General features: G+C 34.4%; 2 protein-coding genes across 9 annotated transcripts; one reads left to right on the top strand and one right to left on the bottom strand.

The window, feature by feature from the left end:
* Positions 1–6: 6 nt before the first annotated feature.
* Positions 7–6,306, top strand: LOC120263452. 8 transcript variants are annotated; one of them, XM_039271357.1, is made up of 9 exons: positions 7–101; positions 268–623; positions 1,286–1,349; positions 1,417–1,612; positions 4,111–4,282; positions 4,868–4,998; positions 5,220–5,431; positions 5,514–5,575; positions 5,881–6,306. In XM_039271357.1, exons 1-6 carry the CDS (start codon positions 47–49, stop codon positions 4,898–4,900), a joined length of 876 nt encoding a protein of 291 aa, XP_039127291.1. In that variant the 5' UTR covers positions 7–46; the 3' UTR covers positions 4,901–4,998; positions 5,220–5,431; positions 5,514–5,575; positions 5,881–6,306. The 8 variants fall into 8 exon arrangements, with proteins under 8 accessions (XP_039127291.1, XP_039127289.1, XP_039127296.1 ...); XM_039271355.1 differs by having other exon boundaries at positions 5,498–5,575; XM_039271362.1 differs by lacking the exon at positions 5,881–6,306 and adding an exon at positions 4,670–4,764 and having other exon boundaries at positions 4,868–5,069; positions 5,498–5,729.
* Positions 6,307–7,158: 852 nt separating this feature from the next.
* LOC120263253 (probable pre-mRNA-splicing factor ATP-dependent RNA helicase DEAH6) lies at positions 7,159–18,318 on the bottom strand. Its single transcript, XM_039271120.1, is given in 16 exon segments — positions 7,159–7,452; positions 7,591–7,677; positions 8,121–8,210; positions 9,151–9,219; positions 9,379–9,447; positions 9,546–9,603; positions 9,828–9,871; positions 9,873–9,889; positions 9,975–10,042; positions 10,243–10,326; positions 13,023–13,153; positions 14,249–14,326; positions 14,391–14,603; positions 14,825–14,955; positions 15,046–15,153; positions 18,231–18,318. Coding segments are annotated over 15 exon segments (1,425 nt in total). The 5' UTR covers positions 15,146–15,153; positions 18,231–18,318; the 3' UTR covers positions 7,159–7,266.
* Between the last annotated feature and the right edge of the window lie 389 nt (positions 18,319–18,707).

Raw genomic sequence — 18,707 nt, 5'->3', positions numbered from 1 at the left:
AAGCTCATCATCGAGAAGAAGAAAGAATCCTTGTTTCTCTCATGGTATGGCTCCATTGCTCCTCCTCCTTCTCTTCGCCCTTGTGATCCCATCCTTGGCTGGTAAGAGCCCCTCAATCCTCTCTCTAGGGTTTCTCAATCCACTATACTCGTTCTTCGATTCATAAAGTGATCATTTTGTGTTTGATTCTTAATACCATGATTTATAGTTTTGTTTTTCCTTGATTCTTGGCTTTAATTGATCACTGAATGCTTGAGAATTTTTCAGGTAAATCTAGTGGAGTTTGTGTGTGTCCTGGTGGTCGCTTCCCTCCATTTTCATCTGAAGGGAAGGCCCCTGGATTTGTCTCCAGAGGACCAAGAGATCTGGCGCTTTGTAGGGTTTTCAGAAAGAGTACTTGTGATTTAGCTCAGACTTACCCTGCTTTGTTGGCTATGAGAAGGTTGGCTTCTGCTGGAGAAGCCAGTCAAGAGTGTTTCAGTTTGTGGGAATTGTTGGAGTGCTCTATATGCCATCCTCTTGTTGGTGTTCAGCCTGGGCCTCCTCTAATTTGTGAATCTTTTTGTGATGGGATTTTTCAGGCTTGTGCCAATGCTTACTTCTCCATTGATGCAAAGACACAGGTGATTATTAATCTCAGTTTGCTGTGGATTTGATCATTGTATTTGTTTTGTGTTAGATTTTGATTCAAAAATTAACATGGTTTGTTAGGGTTTTGCCTGCTTTTTGAACTGTTTAGACCGCTTTGTTCCTTCTGATTACTGGCTAAAATTGGTTGTTTGTCTTCATCAAGTGGATGTTGACTAAACTGATGACTCTAGACAATATAAGAGCTCATCAGGACAAAGGATGTTGTTTTAGCCATTTGTCTTCATCAAGTGGATGTTGATTAAACTGTTAACTCTAGACAATTTAAGAGATCATCAGGACAAAGGATATTGCTTGAGATACTTTGCGGCTTCATATGTCTGAACATGATGTTTCAGTTGATCTTTCTGCTCATGTATGGTACACTAAGTTTTCTAGACAATCTCTTATCGTCTATAGAAAGATAACTACTTTAATTGATTTTGTATTCAGATATAGTGATAATAAAGTTAGTATGTAATGAATCTGAATCAATTAATTACGTTATGTATATATATATATATATATATCAATGGCATGAAAGCTTTTGTTCAAGATGTCATGCTTGTGATTGTGATTTGTAAATGTGCATGACGGCTCATTAGTGGACTGTTATTTGTCGTCAAGCAAAGAACTGAGTCTGGTTTATTCTTATCAGGTATTGTTTCCATGTGGACCTAGTGATGTCGTTTGTGGCAGGGCAAGCGAATGGGTCTCAAATGGTACGGAACTCTGCCACTTAGCGGGTTTTGCGGTGCAACCGGCTAATTTTATCTCCTGGAGTGACAGTGTGCCCTTCTGTTACGGAGAGAAATCAAGCATTGAATCAGTTGCTGGTTCATGGAGCACTCCTCGATCTAGGTCCCTTTTTTAAGGGTGGGAACTCTATGGTGCTTGAAGATTTTCGGCAATGGTTGGGCAATACTGAAAAGGTTTCATGGGCAATTGGAGGGATGGTTCTCACTGCAGGACTTCTCTTTGTAAGGTTAGTCCTCTGACATATACATGGCTTATAATAGCAAGACATGTTACTTTTGGTTTGTGGCAGTTAATGTATGATATCGTGATATGCAATAAAAAAGATTTGGTTTCGATATATCACATACTCTGCAATAAACCTAGAAGCTCGAAGCATAAAATGTATCACACTCACGCAGTATGGTAGGATACCAGATGGCAACTTAGACATTCCTAATGTATCCACTAGGTGTTTGGCTATTTATAGGTGGTTAAGTGGTTTGAAGTTGGCGTTCTCCAAGCGCTAAGACTTTTTATTGCCAAAGGCGAGAGGCGCCACAAAAGGTGCACGCCCGAGCGAAATAAAGCGCTAGTTAATAAATAACTTATATATATATATATATATGTAATTTTTGGAATAATTAAGTCAAGCAAAGCAAAACATAAAGTCAAACAAATCATGGCATAAAGTTAAGCAAAACACTTCCTAGAAGTCTAGAACTACTAAAGTTTTTAAAATGAAAACTTTACCTTCATTAGTCATCTAATTCTACAATATCATCATCCTCATCATCTAAACTAGCTTCAACTTCATCACTAGATTTAGAGTGCAACTTTTGATGCTTCTTCAATTTTCTCTAATTAATTAGTTAATCCCTTAATTTACTCATTATTCTTTTAAAAAATAGCAGTTGTAATCACTTAGTTTTTCTCTCCTAAATTTATTTCATTCCTTATTAGTAAGCACATCTTTTAAAATCTTCTAGTTTTTCTCCCTAAATTTATTTCCCTCCTTATTAGTAGTTGTGCCTTTGTAAAATCGCCTAGTTTTTCTCCCCTAATTTTTTTTTTCCTTATTAGTAAGTGTTTTTTTAGATCCCAATTAACATTGATTGAAAGCATTAAATATAGGTTGATAGGGAAAAAAAAAGGCTTTTTATGCTTGGCGCAGGGCAAAAAGAGTTCGCCGAAGGATGTGTTGAGGCGCCAGGGCCTCGCCTACACCTGAGCGCCTTTCTCGCTTTTAATAACACTGATGTGCAATGAAACCAGCTGGTAGGATTCAAGGATGAATTCTGTCTTCTGTTTATAATTTCATGGTGATAGTGCAGTTTTGGTCCAAAACTATGCATCTTTATTCTTTTTGGTCCCTAAACTTGATAATTTTAAAATAAATAAATAAATGAAGGAGTTTGGTTTGGTCCTTTAACAAAAAAGAAGATCACATGTAGCCTCTTAAGCATGAATACAGTGAGTAGCTGCAACTTTGGTCTCTATTTTTCTTTTTAAAATTAATCCTTGGAATCAAACTAATATTTTTGTTTTTTCATATAAAGGGCCTATGCGCTTTAGACCTATTTTCATTTCACAGAATTTCTACAATAACTTTTTACTCTTGTTCGATGTCCCTCTATATAGGAATTAGGAAGCACCCACAGAGACCCGCCTTAGTGTGCACTGAAAGAAGTAATTTTTAGTGATTGAACATGATTGCAATGAGAAATGTTATTCAACAATGAAATTAGATGCTTGCTGCAATGTAGACATATGACCTTGGCTTGATAATGTTTGCTAGCTATCCTGCTTTATATGTTATCTCATCGATAACTTTGGACTTCTCATAAATATATTTCAACTTTTGATTGGATTTCAAATTGAATGGTGCTTTTGTGTTTACAAACTTAGAAATCAGAGATTGGAATTTACGATGTAATTGTCGATGATTATGCAGCAAAAGAAAGAGATGCTTGCGGCATTGTAGACATATGGCATTGGCTTGATAATGTTTGCTAGCTAAACTTGGCTTTTTAATTTTATTTTTAAAAATAAAAAGGAGAAAGGTAAAAGATAGTTTAATTATTAAAAAAATTAATTATTTTTTTATTTCAGAGTATATTAGCAAATAATAGTGAGTTATAAAAATATATAAACAATTTATTAATATATGAATATATGTTATTTTTTATGCAGTGTATATATATATATTATATTAAAAGGGCATGAAAGAAAAAACCCATTTTACCAACTATTGGCATTAGTTTTTGTAGGGCGTTTGTGTGTTTACCAAAAATGTAGGTTTTAACCTCAGCTAATGGGTGAGATAGTGAGAGCACATGTCCCTGCAGTGGTTTATCCAATTTGTTATAAAAAAAAACAACATTTTCAGGAGCTTGCAACCCAAACCCCTCATCAAATAGTTTTTTATCATTTTATTATTTTTATTTTATTATTTTTTTTTATGAAAGCAACAAACGCTTTACATATCAGGAGCTTGCATGCGGGTTGAGAATTAATTATTCAACCTGCAAATTTTTAACCGGTGACGAGATAAGGGGTTTGGGTTGCGAGCCCACACCCACAACTGATAACTCATCATTTTTATTGTTTTCAATGAGATTTTAATTTGAAACATTTTGATTATCTCACATTCGTTTTGTGCAATAAAAACCAAAGACCCATTGGCACTAGGTTACAAGCAAATGTTATTTTTATGGTGGTGTGTAAATAATTTTCTGTTTTTTCGAGGGGCATGCAAGCAAAAAAAACACGGCGTTTTCTTTTGGGTTATAACCATCCCAAATTCGCGCTCATCGATCACTGCGATCTTTCGCCATTCTCCGGGGCAGCAAGCTTGAAGCAAACCTCTCCGTTCTCCTTCCTCGATCTCCGACGTGTGCATCCTTTTGTTGATATCCAGGTAATGCCCTGATAGGCTCTTGCTCAATGGCCTAACCCTAGACTTTATGGTTCCGGATGTGTTTGGTTCTGCGGGTGCTTTCAATTGCTGGTTGATGAGATCGTAAACCCTAGAAATAGTGATTCTGCATGTGTTTCAATCGTTTCTTGATGAGATTGTAAACCCTAGAAATAATGGATCTTGTTGTGTTTTCAGTCGCTTTTTTTATGAGATTGTAGACCCTAGAAACAGTGGTTGTCAATGTGTTTTTAAATTTGTTCTCAACGGGATCGTAAACTCTGGAATTGGTGGTTTTTTTATGTGTTTTTTTTGCTGTAATCTTGTTCATGTTTTGAGTTCATATCTTCATTTCATTCCTTTGAAGACGTTGATGTTTGCGTGCATTAGGATAAAAAATGGCAAGCAAGAGCTACTTGAAAACTTGGTTTTCGGATAAGCTGATGACTCTGATGGGATACTCCAAGAGCGTTGTCTTGCAATATGTTAGCCGTTTGTGTAATTATCAGGAGATTGATTTTGAATTTCTTCAAACCATTCTATGTTAATTTTAGTTAGTTTGGGAATGAATTTTGGCTGATCTTGCAGCTAAGGAATCGTCTTCACCCTCTGATCTTCTAAGCAAGTTGTTGGAATATGGGTTTTCTTCATCAGCAGAGACACGGTCGTTTGCTGAAGAGATATTTGCTAAAGTTCCTCACAAACAATCTGGTACGAGTGTAAGTCCCTACTTGGCTCCCTTTCAATCTCTGTTGTAATGATGGTTATGCTTGCAATCAGTTTAGAAAAGGTACATTAATCTGTTTAAAGTTACATGTCAAAGGCTCTTAAAATTGCAGAAGTTATTTACTGCTTTGATTACAGACTGTGATAGTTGGGTGCTTTCTTTTTTAAATTGTTAAGTATATCATTAGGTTTATATGTTTTCTACTTGATCCAGGATTACCAAAACCAGGAAAAAGAAGCATCTTTGTTTGAAGCAAAGAATTACAAATTGTTGGACGCTGAAGGAGCTGGCTCAGTAACTGCCACCTCTGCAACTTCTCAGCCCGAGAAAAAAGAATCCCATGGAAAGCGTTTTAGGAGGAAAAATGAAACCCAAGATGATGCAGATGATGGTGTTTTCCTTCATAGCACTTTCCCTTTCATATGGTAAGTTGTCATTCAGTTCTATGTTGTCAGATACTTGATTTTCTTTTGATTTATGCTATACATTAGGTGACTACATCCAAAGATGTTGGGCGGCAAGTTCGAAGCCGTACTTCTGAGGTTGATGATGGCGATGATGACAGTGAGGTACCTTATATTGTTTATTTTTGTGTTAATTATTTTGTTGTGATTGAAAGTGTATTATTATATGATAATGTATCTGGTGGTTCATTTAAGTTATTTATTTAGTTGTTTTTACTTGGAAACTTCTTTTATAAAAGAATGGTCAGAGTTAAGTTGACTGTGTGCCTGCTCATAACATGTAAAACAATGTTTAAAAGTTCAAAAGCACTATAAAAAGCTAAAGTTTCTGCTTATGTGTTTATAAAGCATTGTACATGTAGTATAATCACGAGTGAAGATATTATATAGATGGCAATTTGCCCTTGCAGGCACTGTCTCGTGAGTATATGTTTTCATCTCTTTTGGATCAAAAGGAAGACGAGGCATGATGAATGGGATGTGGAGAAGGAGGGGGTGAAGTCTTTAATAATTAAATGAGGGAAAGTGTCTGACCGGTGATCGGAAGGGATCATCCGGTTCCCGGTTGATCCTGTGGAGCAGTGACATGGTTTTCCGGTTTTCGGTTTCCTGTTCCGGCGCTGGAGCATTTTAAGAGTAAATATATCCTATAGAAAAGAAGAAAAGAAGAAGAATATATAAAAACCTAAAGTGTGAAAAAAAAATCCGGGTTTATTTTCAAAAGTGGTAAAAGATGTGAAAGTAAAGAAATTGGAGGATTTGCTTGTAAAATTAAAATAATAATAATAGTAATAATATGGAAAAGTTGAGCTTTAAAGGGTCTAGTTGAATAAATTTTGAATATTTTGTTTTGGGAGCACCGTACTGTTTTATTTTATTTTACTTTTTTTTTATGAAAGTGGTTTATCCACCTTTTTAAATAATAATAATAATAATAATAATTTTTGAATATTTGTGAAAAGAGAGGAGAAAAATGACATGGGAATGACTTAATATGAATAAGAAAGAAAATAGTGACTTTAATTAATATGGCCATATTTTTATAATTTTTGTAGGACCTCCTCTTTGAAAAATTTATGAGTATTTCTTTGAAATCTACCGTGAGGTCTTCACCTTCTATTTTTTTTTTATAATTAATTTTTTTATTCTCTCTTCAAACACTTCTCTTCTCTGTGTGCTTCTCCTTCCTATGTCGTCATTGTCGTACGCGCTTGTCCGAGATGCGATGACGGGGCTGACAACACTCAACCGTTTTCCTCACCACGAGAACATTGAGGTTATGACGCGTTTGCTACAAACGCGTCATGGGAATGAGATCGCCACTATTCATGGCGACGTCTACTCTTGTTTTTTGGAAGCGTGAAGGTAAAAACAAGGGCAGAACCAAGAAGGGTTAACAGGGGCTAAAACCCCCCTTGGAGCCGCGAAGACTATCTTTCATGCCACATAAGGTTTATTTTTTTTTTCCGATTTTTCTATAGTTAAATTAATATAATATATAATATTTGGGCACTCAAAAACAAAGAACAGACATGTGCTTGAGTTGTGTGTGGACTTATTTATAAGATTTATGATTTTGACCCATCAGGCCGGGCTCAAATCCTCTTTGATGCATGTCTTAGTTTTTACATTTTTTTTTATTTAAAATATCTTTTATATATATATATATATATTATTTTTTACAGATCTCGATAAAAATTCAGCTTACCTTCACTAAACCAAATAAAATGTCTGTTGAGAGTGTTCTCTCATGTGCCTCATCCACCATTACAACACCAAGGATGTTAAACAAAAAGTTAGATACATAAAAATGGAAAATACAATTGTGATAACCAAGTGTCTCCTAAATTTGAAATCCACCTGTAACTGGCCAAGTCAGGCTCACCAAGGAATTCACGCAACAACATCCCATCTGTCATATATTTCAGAATAGTTTTCTCTAAAGTACAATCTTCAAGCCGAATGCGAATGGAATAGCCAACCTAACCTGCATGTCCACAACATACAGGAAGCAGAATCAGATGATAATGAATGAACCATATCATAATCAACTAGATGTGAAAAAAGATTATTTGCACAACTGCAGGTGGACAGGAAACCAAGGGGCTAAACAGACACACCTCATGACCTAGTTTCACACCCATCTCCTGTGACACTCGTGCAGCAACACTCATGGCTGCAACACGTCGCGGTTGTGTGCATCCAACCTACAATAAGTTAATAAGGTCAACAACATGCAACTAAAAACTACAAATAATTTTTTTTTAAAAAAAAAATTGTAATGGTTAAATAAATAGATGAGTAATTCATAAAAACACAAAATTCCGGAAACTTTTGGAAAACCAAATAACATATAGAGCAATTACAAAAACTTATGAATGAGAGTTCAGGGACTATTTCATTTATGGACCTACGGCCCCTTTTAGAAGCACATATTACATTCAACACAGGAAAACATAGTATGGGCAGTAAAAGAATATAAGTAAAATGCACAGATTCCCGTCACAATGTTTTAAGAGACACAAAACATAGGTTCTGAGACAAGCATAGACAAGCAAAGACGTACAAAAACTTGCCAATTATTCTTCTAGTCAGTAACGTGTGGTTCTAAGAAAATTACAAGTATGATATCAAATTCTTCATGCAATACCTTCCCACGTTTAGTATACCCAGCTTCATGAAGGTATTGAGGTATTTGAGTAGTCTTTCCAGAGCCAGTCTCTCCAACAATTACAAGGACCTATTACAAAAGAGAAAAAAAAATGATTTTAACCCGTCAGAACACAAACGTTGGATATTGCCACCTAGTGGCATGTACCACAGACTAGCTTATCACCATAGACAAACAAGGGCTCATCTTCCTTTACCAAAGTCCAGCATTTGTCCCGTAATGGATACCCCACAACTATCATTTGATATACCTAACATTATTGTGCACAACTTTTTTTAATCTTATACTAATGATATAGATCAGTAAAGGTCCATTGGTTTTAAATAATTTACAGCCATAGATTTTTTTCACAGCTTCAGTTTGTTGCAACAAGCATGAATAGGGTTGTATAATGCACATAAAAATTAGAGCATATGGATAATATAACCCACTATTGGTATAACTCAGCACAAGCACAACATTGAAACCGAGAGAGAACACCAAAGTCACTACTGGCTAAGTCTTTGACTCCATGTACACTACAAAAAATATAGACCAGTAAAAATTGATGTTCGCCATTTCGTTCTTTTATAGAATAGAAGGTGAAAGACAGTGAAGAGGGTTTTGGAGATTCTTCAAAGAATGCATGGGTTACAAATCTAGATGAAAATCCAGCAATAGTTATGATTGACATCCAAGCCTGTATAACTCAAGTATCAATTGTCTAAGTTTTAGCAATCTAGTAACAGAAAAACAAAATAGTGAGTAAGGGCTGCAATCTCTTCCAATCAATGATAACTCCCATTATTGCAATACAGAAATAATGTGAGAGTCCACATGCAGCTAACTGTTTGCTATGGCCTTAGACAAGCAAATAAAATTATCCACTGAATGCTGCTCAAACATGGAATATGCAGGAAAAAAAATTGAAGAATAACATGAAGGCAATATCTAGAAAATTATGGACAGACAAGAACAGTTACTGGTTCCAAAAGGAAATAGAACCAAACCAGTACAAAACTATACTGACCTGACGATCATTAACAGCCTGGAGTAGTTCTTCCCGATAAGGATAGATGGGAAAGGTCTTCCTATCATCCTGAGCAAGCATGAGAGAACATCAAAAAGCAACACATTTTTGCAATTCAAACTGACACTGAAACCATGGTTGTTTCTTTAAACAAAAGCAAGTAAAGCCACAAAACCCACATAAGCAATGGAAAAATTTGGAAGCCGAAAGTTGTTAAAGACGTCATACTTGAATCTTTTGGAGTGCAGATTTTGCAGCAACATCTTCAGGAGTCTCGCCATCCAATGCATCTTCATACTGCATGAATACATATCTAAGATCAGAACAGCATTCAGGAGATAACAACCACAGCAAATGTAAGAATCAAGGGAAAAAAATGTTTTATGTCTTTCCACCTGAACACCATCCATAACAGATTCCTTGATGAAGTCAATCCCATCCTCAAAAACATACCTAAATGAATAACCCAAAGAAAAATGCTCCTGTTAGTAACTATCAAGAGATGAAAACGCATATGCTTGGAAAAATAAAAAAGTTTTGGCTGATAAACTGTACCAAAACCCGAATTATGTTAAAAGAGACATAAAATGTGATTACATGGAAAATAAACAGGCAAAAAACGCAAAACACATCATGGTGACAGGAAAACAAAGAATAAAATAGTATGTGAAACTCACTGATAATCATCCACTGCTTGTTTTTTGTTCTTAGAGCCAAACAAACTTTAGGGTTGCCTTACCTGCAATAACAGAAATTATTACTTTGGATTGTCCAAAATATAAAACTGTTTAACAATGAGAAAAAAGACTAGCCATAGATAATACCGATTTGGTTTTCTTCCCATGCTTCTTGTTCTGCAAACGGATTCATTTTATCACCCACAGAAGAATCCCTGATTGAAGAAAGAAATTATTCAGAAACATTCTAGAACAAATGTAAATCAATAGCATGTAACTAAATTGAGTTACATATACCATACAGACAAAGACAAAAGATAAGGATGGTGCCAAAAAAAAGGAGAGAGAAAAAAATAAAAAAGTGGTATGTTTCTGGCAAGGTGAAGAAGACAATCACTATATCAAGTTCACTCACTTGTACCCCTGCACAGCAGCAGCAAATCTTTTCTCTTGATTTACACCCCCCTCTTGATCATATGCATCAGGCATCCTATATATACTGCCCTTGTTTTATCATGAGAAACAAAATGTTGTTATGATCATATAAATAAACAAGAAGGCCTTAACATGTACAAATTGTAAAAAGATAACAATCTATAGAAACAATAATATAAAAAATAAGCAATGTACAATATCAAATTATAAAGTTTGCTTAATTACAACATAAAAAAAAAAAATAGCTATTACTAATCATCCACTGATGTTTAAAATGAAAAGCCAAATCATGAATTACATCATCACATTACGAAATATTACCAATTACCACCTTACATATGAAAAATTTATTTATAACTCAACAAAGTCCCATGTGAATTTTCATAAAATATATATGGAGGAAAAAAACCTTTTGAATCAGAAATTGAAGTGCAGGTGGCATAGTTCAAGATATACTGAAGAGAAACAATCTGAAGTCCTTTTAACAACCAATTATAGCGAGCAATACACTTTCCTTACAAACTGAGTAACAGGTGATGGAAGTGATACAGAAATTTATTCCTCAAGTTGCTTCAATATAATATCAGACATACTACACAAAAATATAAAACCATCAGAAGATCATTCCATGCAGCAGCACCAACCAGTGGGATGCAACAGGAAAAGAGATTATGAGGAAAATTTGCCGAAAGAAAGAACAGAGTAGAAATTACTACAAAACAAATGAACGTAAAAGGAGTAATAACTATATGAACAAAGAGGAGATATTCATCATCACATCAATATCGTCTAGATTTTCTACATGCTCTTTTGCAAGCTCAAAGTTTTGTTTCTTGTACCTATAAACATACTTCCATAAACATTAGGGATGTATTCGGTTGGGGGTTAGATGGTAGGGTTAAGATTTGAAAGCTTGAAATTGTTTTAAGGAGAAAACTTTTAAATAGAATTGACCCAATTTTGATTTAATTATAAATAATCAAAATAAATATCTTAAAATTAAAAATTTACTTTTTTAAGTAACAGTTGTTGTTTATTAATAGTGACAATTTTTTAAATTAATTATCAAATATATTTATTTGAATGAAAAAACCTTGTAGAAAAAGCTGGGTGGGGTAATCTGTTGGTGTTTAATTGGAAACTTAGGGTGAACTTGGGAGGCCTTGGGTAACCCAACAACCAAATATAGCTTGGACACTTGCAAAACACATCTTTTTTCTTTTATATTAAAACCACATGTTGGCATTTAACAATTTAAAATTTTAAATTAACCATCTTCCAGAAGCAGAACATCTAACGCAACCATTTCTTTAAGGTGATATAACCCCATATAAGAAAGGAACTTCTAATAAACATTAAAAACTAGGCCTCATGAGAAAGAACCTTAGATCTGAAGTGTCATCTTGCTCCATAGCAGCAATAACTAACTGGTAAGTATTTATCCAAAAGCCACATAAAAACAGACATCATGAAAACCTTACCTTCCTCCTTCGAAATCTTGGGTTCAATCAACTATTAAAAAAGCACAAAGACAATTAAAAGAATAGTCACATCAATCAGGATCAAGAAATCAATGACACGTCTTCTGAAAGAATGGGAAAAAAATGAACAAACAAATAAATTGCATGATAAGATAAAGAAGAGTCGAGAGCTTCACTTGGCCACTAAACCTCTATATACATTTTTCTACTCTAAAGAGGTCAGTTTTGAAAAGCATTAGTGATGAACTCAACATTGCCTAATTAATTGGATAATTATGGCTCCGTTTTGAAGTTTTTTTTTTTCTCTTTTTTTAATTGATTTGAATTAGTTAGTGATAAGTTTATTTGGAATAAATTATCCTTTAGATAGAATTAATATCTTTCCATCTAGGAGTTTAGCAGCATGAGGAGGTACATTTAATTTATTTTATTCACAGCTCAATTAGAGAGAGAGCTATTAAATAGATTCTTGTGAGGGAGAGACTAGCATTCCTTGATAACAAGAGACTATCCATATTTTACCTTAGTTCTGTCAGGGAAAATTCAGCAAGCTTTAGTCAAGGGTCTGTGAATTGGGCACCTTCAATCAGAAGGTTAAAGATATAGACATGGTAAGAGTAGTTCAGTGTATGAGACTAGTTTGAAAGGTAAACAAACATGACAACCTTTGGATCCTCACACACACACACACACACACACACAAAAAGAGCATTCAACATCTACCAAAATAATTGTATGAACTGTGAGGTGACAAACAAAGGATTCAACTTCATAAAAAATTGAAGGAGGTAAGCTGGCTTGTGATCAGCTTGAAAATAGGTTATTAGATGTATCTTGGTTACAAGCTTAGAAACTTCTTCCAAAATATTACAAACTAAGGAATTTGTGTGCCAAGTAGATGGACTGAAATTTTTATATTTAGACAAGGAATTGTTCAGAAGCAGTAACTTGTTTTTGTCATGATTATTTTAGTAGGATAGTCAATGATTCCTAAGGTAAAATCCATCTTGTTCTTTGAAACAATACAATCCACTCTTGCCATTTAGACAAAGATGGTTCCGGTAATCACTAAATCAACACTGTTGAAGAACAAATTATACTTATTTTTCAACAACTAAAACGTATGTTACTTTTCTTCTAAATAGAGGATTTGGTTATATATTGAACTGCCTCTAGTCTCCCACACATGTACCCATGTTCTATCTTTGACCAAAGAAGAGATCAACATGATAAGTTAAAAAATAAAAATAAAATTTAACTTCATTTGTCATTGAAGTACCTTCCAAGTTCCAGCTGCATCTCTTTCTCTAATATTTCTTTCCAATTGCTCTCTCTCTTCTTGATCACATATTCTAGCTGCTTCAGAATACTTCTGATTGCAGAAGGCCAAAAAAGATACTCCCTCCATTCCTAAATACATGTCGTTTTATCCAAAATAGTCGTCGTTTTACAACATCAAGCAATATTTACTTTTTTTTTTTCAATTTTACCCATCTTCAATTTCCTGAGTTATATAAATAAAGAGAGTAATATTTATAGTCCCAAGAAAAACATATGGTTCCAATAGAGGGATAATTTAGTAATTTGGTTGATTTTTATGTTAAATTTTAGAAAATTTAATGGCATTCTTAACTCTTGTGCTTAAACGACATGTATTTACGAATGGAGAGAGTATTAATTTAGGTAAAGGTAAAGGCAATGGTACTTGCATTTTAAGACCATCAAAATTAAAAATGATCAAGTAACATAGCATAATAATCAGCGGAAAATATCAATTTAAAAGAAAGGCAACAAATAAAATATTCCTCAATCAATACGGTAAATCTTCAAAAAGAGCAGGTAGTGGAGTCACCCCAGGTTAACCCAAGGTGCTGACCTACACCCCAATGTTATCCGGCTAATTTGGTAAATTTGGTAAATTTTAATTATTTAAATAACTTTCTTTATTAATTAATTAAAAAATATTAATATTAATTTAAAAAACTATCAATAAATTTTAAACTGCAAAACAAATATTTGTTTTGATTAGTATTAATTTTAAGTCAGAATTTGGTGAATTCTAAATAAACCCATTTCATGCAAAACCATTTCAAGCTTCCAAACTTTTTAGCACTGTCATTCTAACCTACAACCAAACATACAGTTGTCGGTGCAAACCGGAGTATCCCAACAAACTACAATCATACTCACGAGACAGTGCCCGCAAGGGCAAATTGCCATCTACATAATATCTTCACTCGTGATTATACTACATGTACAATGCTTTATAAACACATAAGCAGACACTTTAGCTTTTTATAGTGCTTTTGAACTTTTAAACATTGTTTTACATGTTATGAGCAGGCACGCAGTCAACTTAACTCTGACCATTCTTTTATAAAAGAAGTTTCCAAGTAAAAACAACTAAATAAATAACTTAAATGAACCACCAGAAACATTATCATATAATAATACACTTTCAATCACAACAAAATAATTAACACAAAAATAAACAATATAAGGTACCTCACTGTCATCATCGCCATCATCAACCTCAGAAGTACGGCTTCGAACTTGCCGCCCAACATCTTTGGATGTAGTCACCTAATGTATACATAAAACAAAAGAAAATCAAGTATCTGGCAACATAGAACTGAATGACAACTTACCATATGAAAGGGAAAGTGCTATGAAGGAAAACACCATCATCTGAATCATCTTGGGTTTCATTTTTCCTCCTAAAACGCTTTCCATGGGATTCTTTTTTCTCGGGCTGAGAAGTTGCAGAGGTGGCAGTTACTGAGCCAGCTCCTTCAGCGTCCAACAATTTGTAATTCTTTGCTTCAAACAAAGATGCTTCTTTTTCCTGGTTTTGGTAATCCTGGATCAAGTAGAAAACATATAAACCTAATGATATACTTAACAATTTAAAAAAGAAAGCACCCAACTATCACAGTCTGTAATCAAAGCAGTAAATAACTTCTGCAATTTTAAGAGCATTTGACATGTAACTTTAAACAGATTAATGTACCTTTTCTAAACTGATTGCAAGCATAACCATCATTACAACAGAGATTGAAAGGGAGCCAAGTAGGGACTTACACTCGTACCAGATTGTTTGTGAGGAACTTTAGCAAATATCTCTTCAGCAAACGACCGTGTCCCTGCTGATGAAGAAAACCCATATTCCAACAACTTGCTTAGAAGATCAGAGGGTGAAGACAATTCCTTAGCTGCAAGATCAGCCAAAATTCATTCCCAAACTAACTAAAATTAACATAGAATGGTTTGAAGAAATTCAAAACCAATCTCCTGATAATTACACAAACGGCTAACATATTGCAAGACAACGCTCTTGGAGTATCCCATCAGAGTCATCAGCTTATCCGAAAACCAAGTTTTCAAGTAGCTCTTGCTTGCCATTTTTTATCCTAATGCACACAAACATCAACGTCTTCAAAGGAATGAAATGAAGATATGAACTCAAAACATGAACAAGATTACAGAAAAAAAAAAACACATAAAAACCACCAATTCCAGAGTTTACGATCCCGTTGAGAACAAATTTAAAAACACATTGACAACCACTGTTTCTAGGGTCTACAATCTCATAAAAAAAGCGACTGAAAACACAACAAGATCCATTATTTCTAGGGTTTACAATCTCATCAAGAAACGATTGAAACACATGCGGAATCACTATTTCTAGGGTTTACGATCTCATCAACCAGCAATTGAAAGCACCCGCGAGAACCAAAACACATCCGGAACCATAAAGTCTAGGGTTAGGCCATTGAGCAAAAGAGCCTATCAGGGGCATTACCTGGATATCAACAAAAAGGATGCACACGTCGGAGATCGAGGGAAGGAGAAGCGGAGAGGTTTGCTTCAAGCTTGCTGCCCGGAGAATGGCGAAGATCGCAGTGATCGATGAGCGCGAATTTGGGATGGTTATAACCCAAAAGAAAACGCCGTGTTTTTTTTGCTTGCATGCCCCTCGAAAAAACAGAAAATTATTTACACACCACCATAAAAATAACATTTGCTTGTAACCTAGTGCCAATGGGTCTTTGGTTTTTATTGCACAAAACGAATTTGAGATAATCAAAATGTTTCAAATTAAAATCTCATTGAAAACAATAAAAATGATGAGTTATCAGTTGTGGGTGTGGGCTCGCAACCCAAACCCCTTATCTCGTCACCGGTTAAAAATTTGCAGGTTGAATAATTAATTCTCAACCCGCATGCAAGCTCCTGATATGTAAAGCGTTTGTTGCTTTCATAAAAAAAAATAAAAAAATAAAAATAATAAAATGATAAAAAACTATTTGATGAGGGGTTTGGGTTGCAAGCTCCTGAAAATGTTGTTTTTTTTTATAACAAATTGGATAAGCCACTGCAGGGACATGTGCTCTCACTTTTGCACCCATTAGCTGAGGTTAAAACCTACATTTTTGGTAAACACACAAACACCCTACAAAAACTAATGCCAATAGTTGGTAAAATGGGTTTTTTCTTTCATGCCCTTTTAATATAATATATATATATACACTGCATAAAAAATAGCATATATTCATATATTAATAAATTGTTTATATATTTTTATAACTCACTATTATTTGCTAATATACTCTGAAATAAAAAAATAATTAATTTTTTTAATAATTAAACTATCTTTTACCTTTCTCCTTTTTATTTTTAAAAATAAAATTAAAAGCCAAAAATTAAAAGCCAAGTTTAGCTAGCAAACATTATCAAGCCAATGCCATATGTCTACAATGCCGCAAGCATCTCTTTCTTTTGCTGCATAATCATCGACAATTACATCGTAAATTCCAATCTCTGATTTCTAAGTTTGTAAACACAAAAGCACCATTCAATTTGAAATCCAATCAAAAGTTGAAATATATTTATGAGAAGTCCAAAGTTATCAACGAGATAACATATAAAGCAGGATAGCTAGCAAACATTATCAAGCCAAGGTCATATGTCTACATTGCAGCAAGCATCTAATTTCATTGTTGAATAACATTTCTCATTGCAATCATGTTCAATCACTAAAAATTACTTCTTTCAGTGCACACTAAGGCGGGTCTCTGTGGGTGCTTCCTAATTCCTATATAGAGGAACATCGAACAAGAGTAAAAAGTTATTGTAGAAATTCTGTGAAATGAAAATAGGTCTAAAGCGCATATGAAAAAACAAAAATATTAGTTTGATTCCAAGGATTAATTTTAAAAAGACAAATAGAGACCAAAGTTACAGCTACTCCCTGTATTCATGCTTAAGAGGCTACATGTGATCTTCTTTTTTGTTAAAGGACCAAACCAAACTCCTTCATTTATTTATTTATTTTAAAATTATCAAATTTAGGGACCAAAAAGAATAAAGATGCATAGTTTTGGACAAAAACTGCACTATCACCATGAAATTATAAACGGAAGACAGAATTCATCCTTGAAAGTTGAATCCTATCAGCTGGTTTCATTGCACATCAGTGTTATTAAAAGCGAGAAAGGCGCTCAGGTGAGGCGAGGCCCTGGCGCCTTAACATCCTTCGGCGAACTCTTTTTGCCGTGCGCCAAGCATAAAAAGCCTTTTTTTTTTTCCCTATCAACCTATATTTAATGCTTTCAATCAATGTTAATTGGGATCTAAAAAAACACTTACTAATAAGGAAAAAAAATTAGGGGAGAAAAACTAGGCGATTTTACAAAGGCACAACTACTAATAAGGAGGGAAATAAATTTAGGGAGAAAAACTAGAAGATTTTAAAAGATGTGCTTACTAATAAGGAATGAAATAAATTTTGGAGAGAAAAACTAAGTGATTTAAATGTACAACTGCTATTTTTTAAAAGAATAATGAGTAAATTAAGGGATTAACTAATTAATTAGAGAAAATTGAAAGAAGCATCAAAAGTTGCACTCTAAATCTAGTGATGAAGTTGAAGCTAGTTTAGATGATGAGGATGATGATATTGTAGAATTAGATGACTAATGAAGATAAAATTTTCATTTTAAAAACTTGAGTAATTCTAGACTTCTAGGAAGTGTTTTGCTTAACTTTATGCCATGATTTGTTTGACTTTATGTTTTGCTTTGCTTGACTTAATTATTCCAAAAATTACATATATATATATATAAGTTATTTATTAACTAGCACTTTATTTTAGCTCAGGGCGTGCACCTTTTTGTGGCGCCTCTGCAGCCTGGCAATAAAAAAGTCTTAAGCGCTTGGAGAGCGTCAACTTCAAACCACTTAACCACCTATAAAAAGCCAAACACCTAGTGGATACATTAGGAATGTCTAAGTTGCCATTTGGTATCCTACCATACTGCGTGAGTGTGATACATTTTATGCTTGAGCTTCTAGGTTTATTGCAGAGTATGTGATATATCGAAACCAAATCTTTTTTATTGCATATCACGATATCATACATTAACTGCCACAAACCAAAAGTAACATGTCTTGCTATTATAAGCCATGTATATGTCAGAGGACTAACCTTACAAAGAGAAGTCCTGCAGTGAGAACCATCCCTCCAATTGCCCATGAAACCTTTTCAGTATTGCCCAACCATTGCCGAAAATCTTCAAGCACCATAGAGTTCCCACCCTTAAAAAGGGACCTAGATCGAGTGCTCCATGAACCCGACAAGCGATTCAATGCTTGATTTCTCTCCGTAACAGAAGGGCACACTGTCACTCCGGGAGATAAAATTAGCCGGTTGCACCGCAAAACCCGCTAAGTGGCAGAGTTCTGTACCATTTGAGACCCATTCGCTTGCCCTGTGCCACAAACGACATCACTAGGTCCACATGGAAACAATACCTGATAAGAATAAACCAGACTCAGTTCTTTGCTTGACGACAAATAACAGTCCACTAATGAGCCGTCATGCACATTTACAAATCACAATCACAAGCATGACATCTTGAACAAAAGCTTTCATGCCATTGATATATATATATATATACACACG

The sequence above is a fragment of the Dioscorea cayenensis genome, chromosome 6, assembly GCF_009730915.1.
Source record: "Dioscorea cayenensis subsp. rotundata cultivar TDr96_F1 chromosome 6, TDr96_F1_v2_PseudoChromosome.rev07_lg8_w22 25.fasta, whole genome shotgun sequence".
NCBI lineage: Eukaryota > Viridiplantae > Streptophyta > Magnoliopsida > Dioscoreales > Dioscoreaceae > Dioscorea > Dioscorea cayenensis.
Note: the sequence above shows the minus strand (reverse complement) of the source record. Positions and strands in the feature narration are given on the sequence as shown.

Bases quoted from the DNA above. Each gene is read 5' to 3' on its own strand.
- LOC120263452 (XM_039271357.1), top strand. From the start codon at position 47: ATGGCTCCATTGCTCCTCCTCCTTCTCTTCGCCCTTGTGATCCCATCC. The intron at 624-1,285 runs GTGATTATTAAT...TATTCTTATCAG, and splicing joins CCATTGATGCAAAGACACAG to GTATTGTTTCCATGTGGACC. The intron at 1,350-1,416 runs GTACGGAACTCT...CTGGAGTGACAG, and splicing joins AAGCGAATGGGTCTCAAATG to TGTGCCCTTCTGTTACGGAG.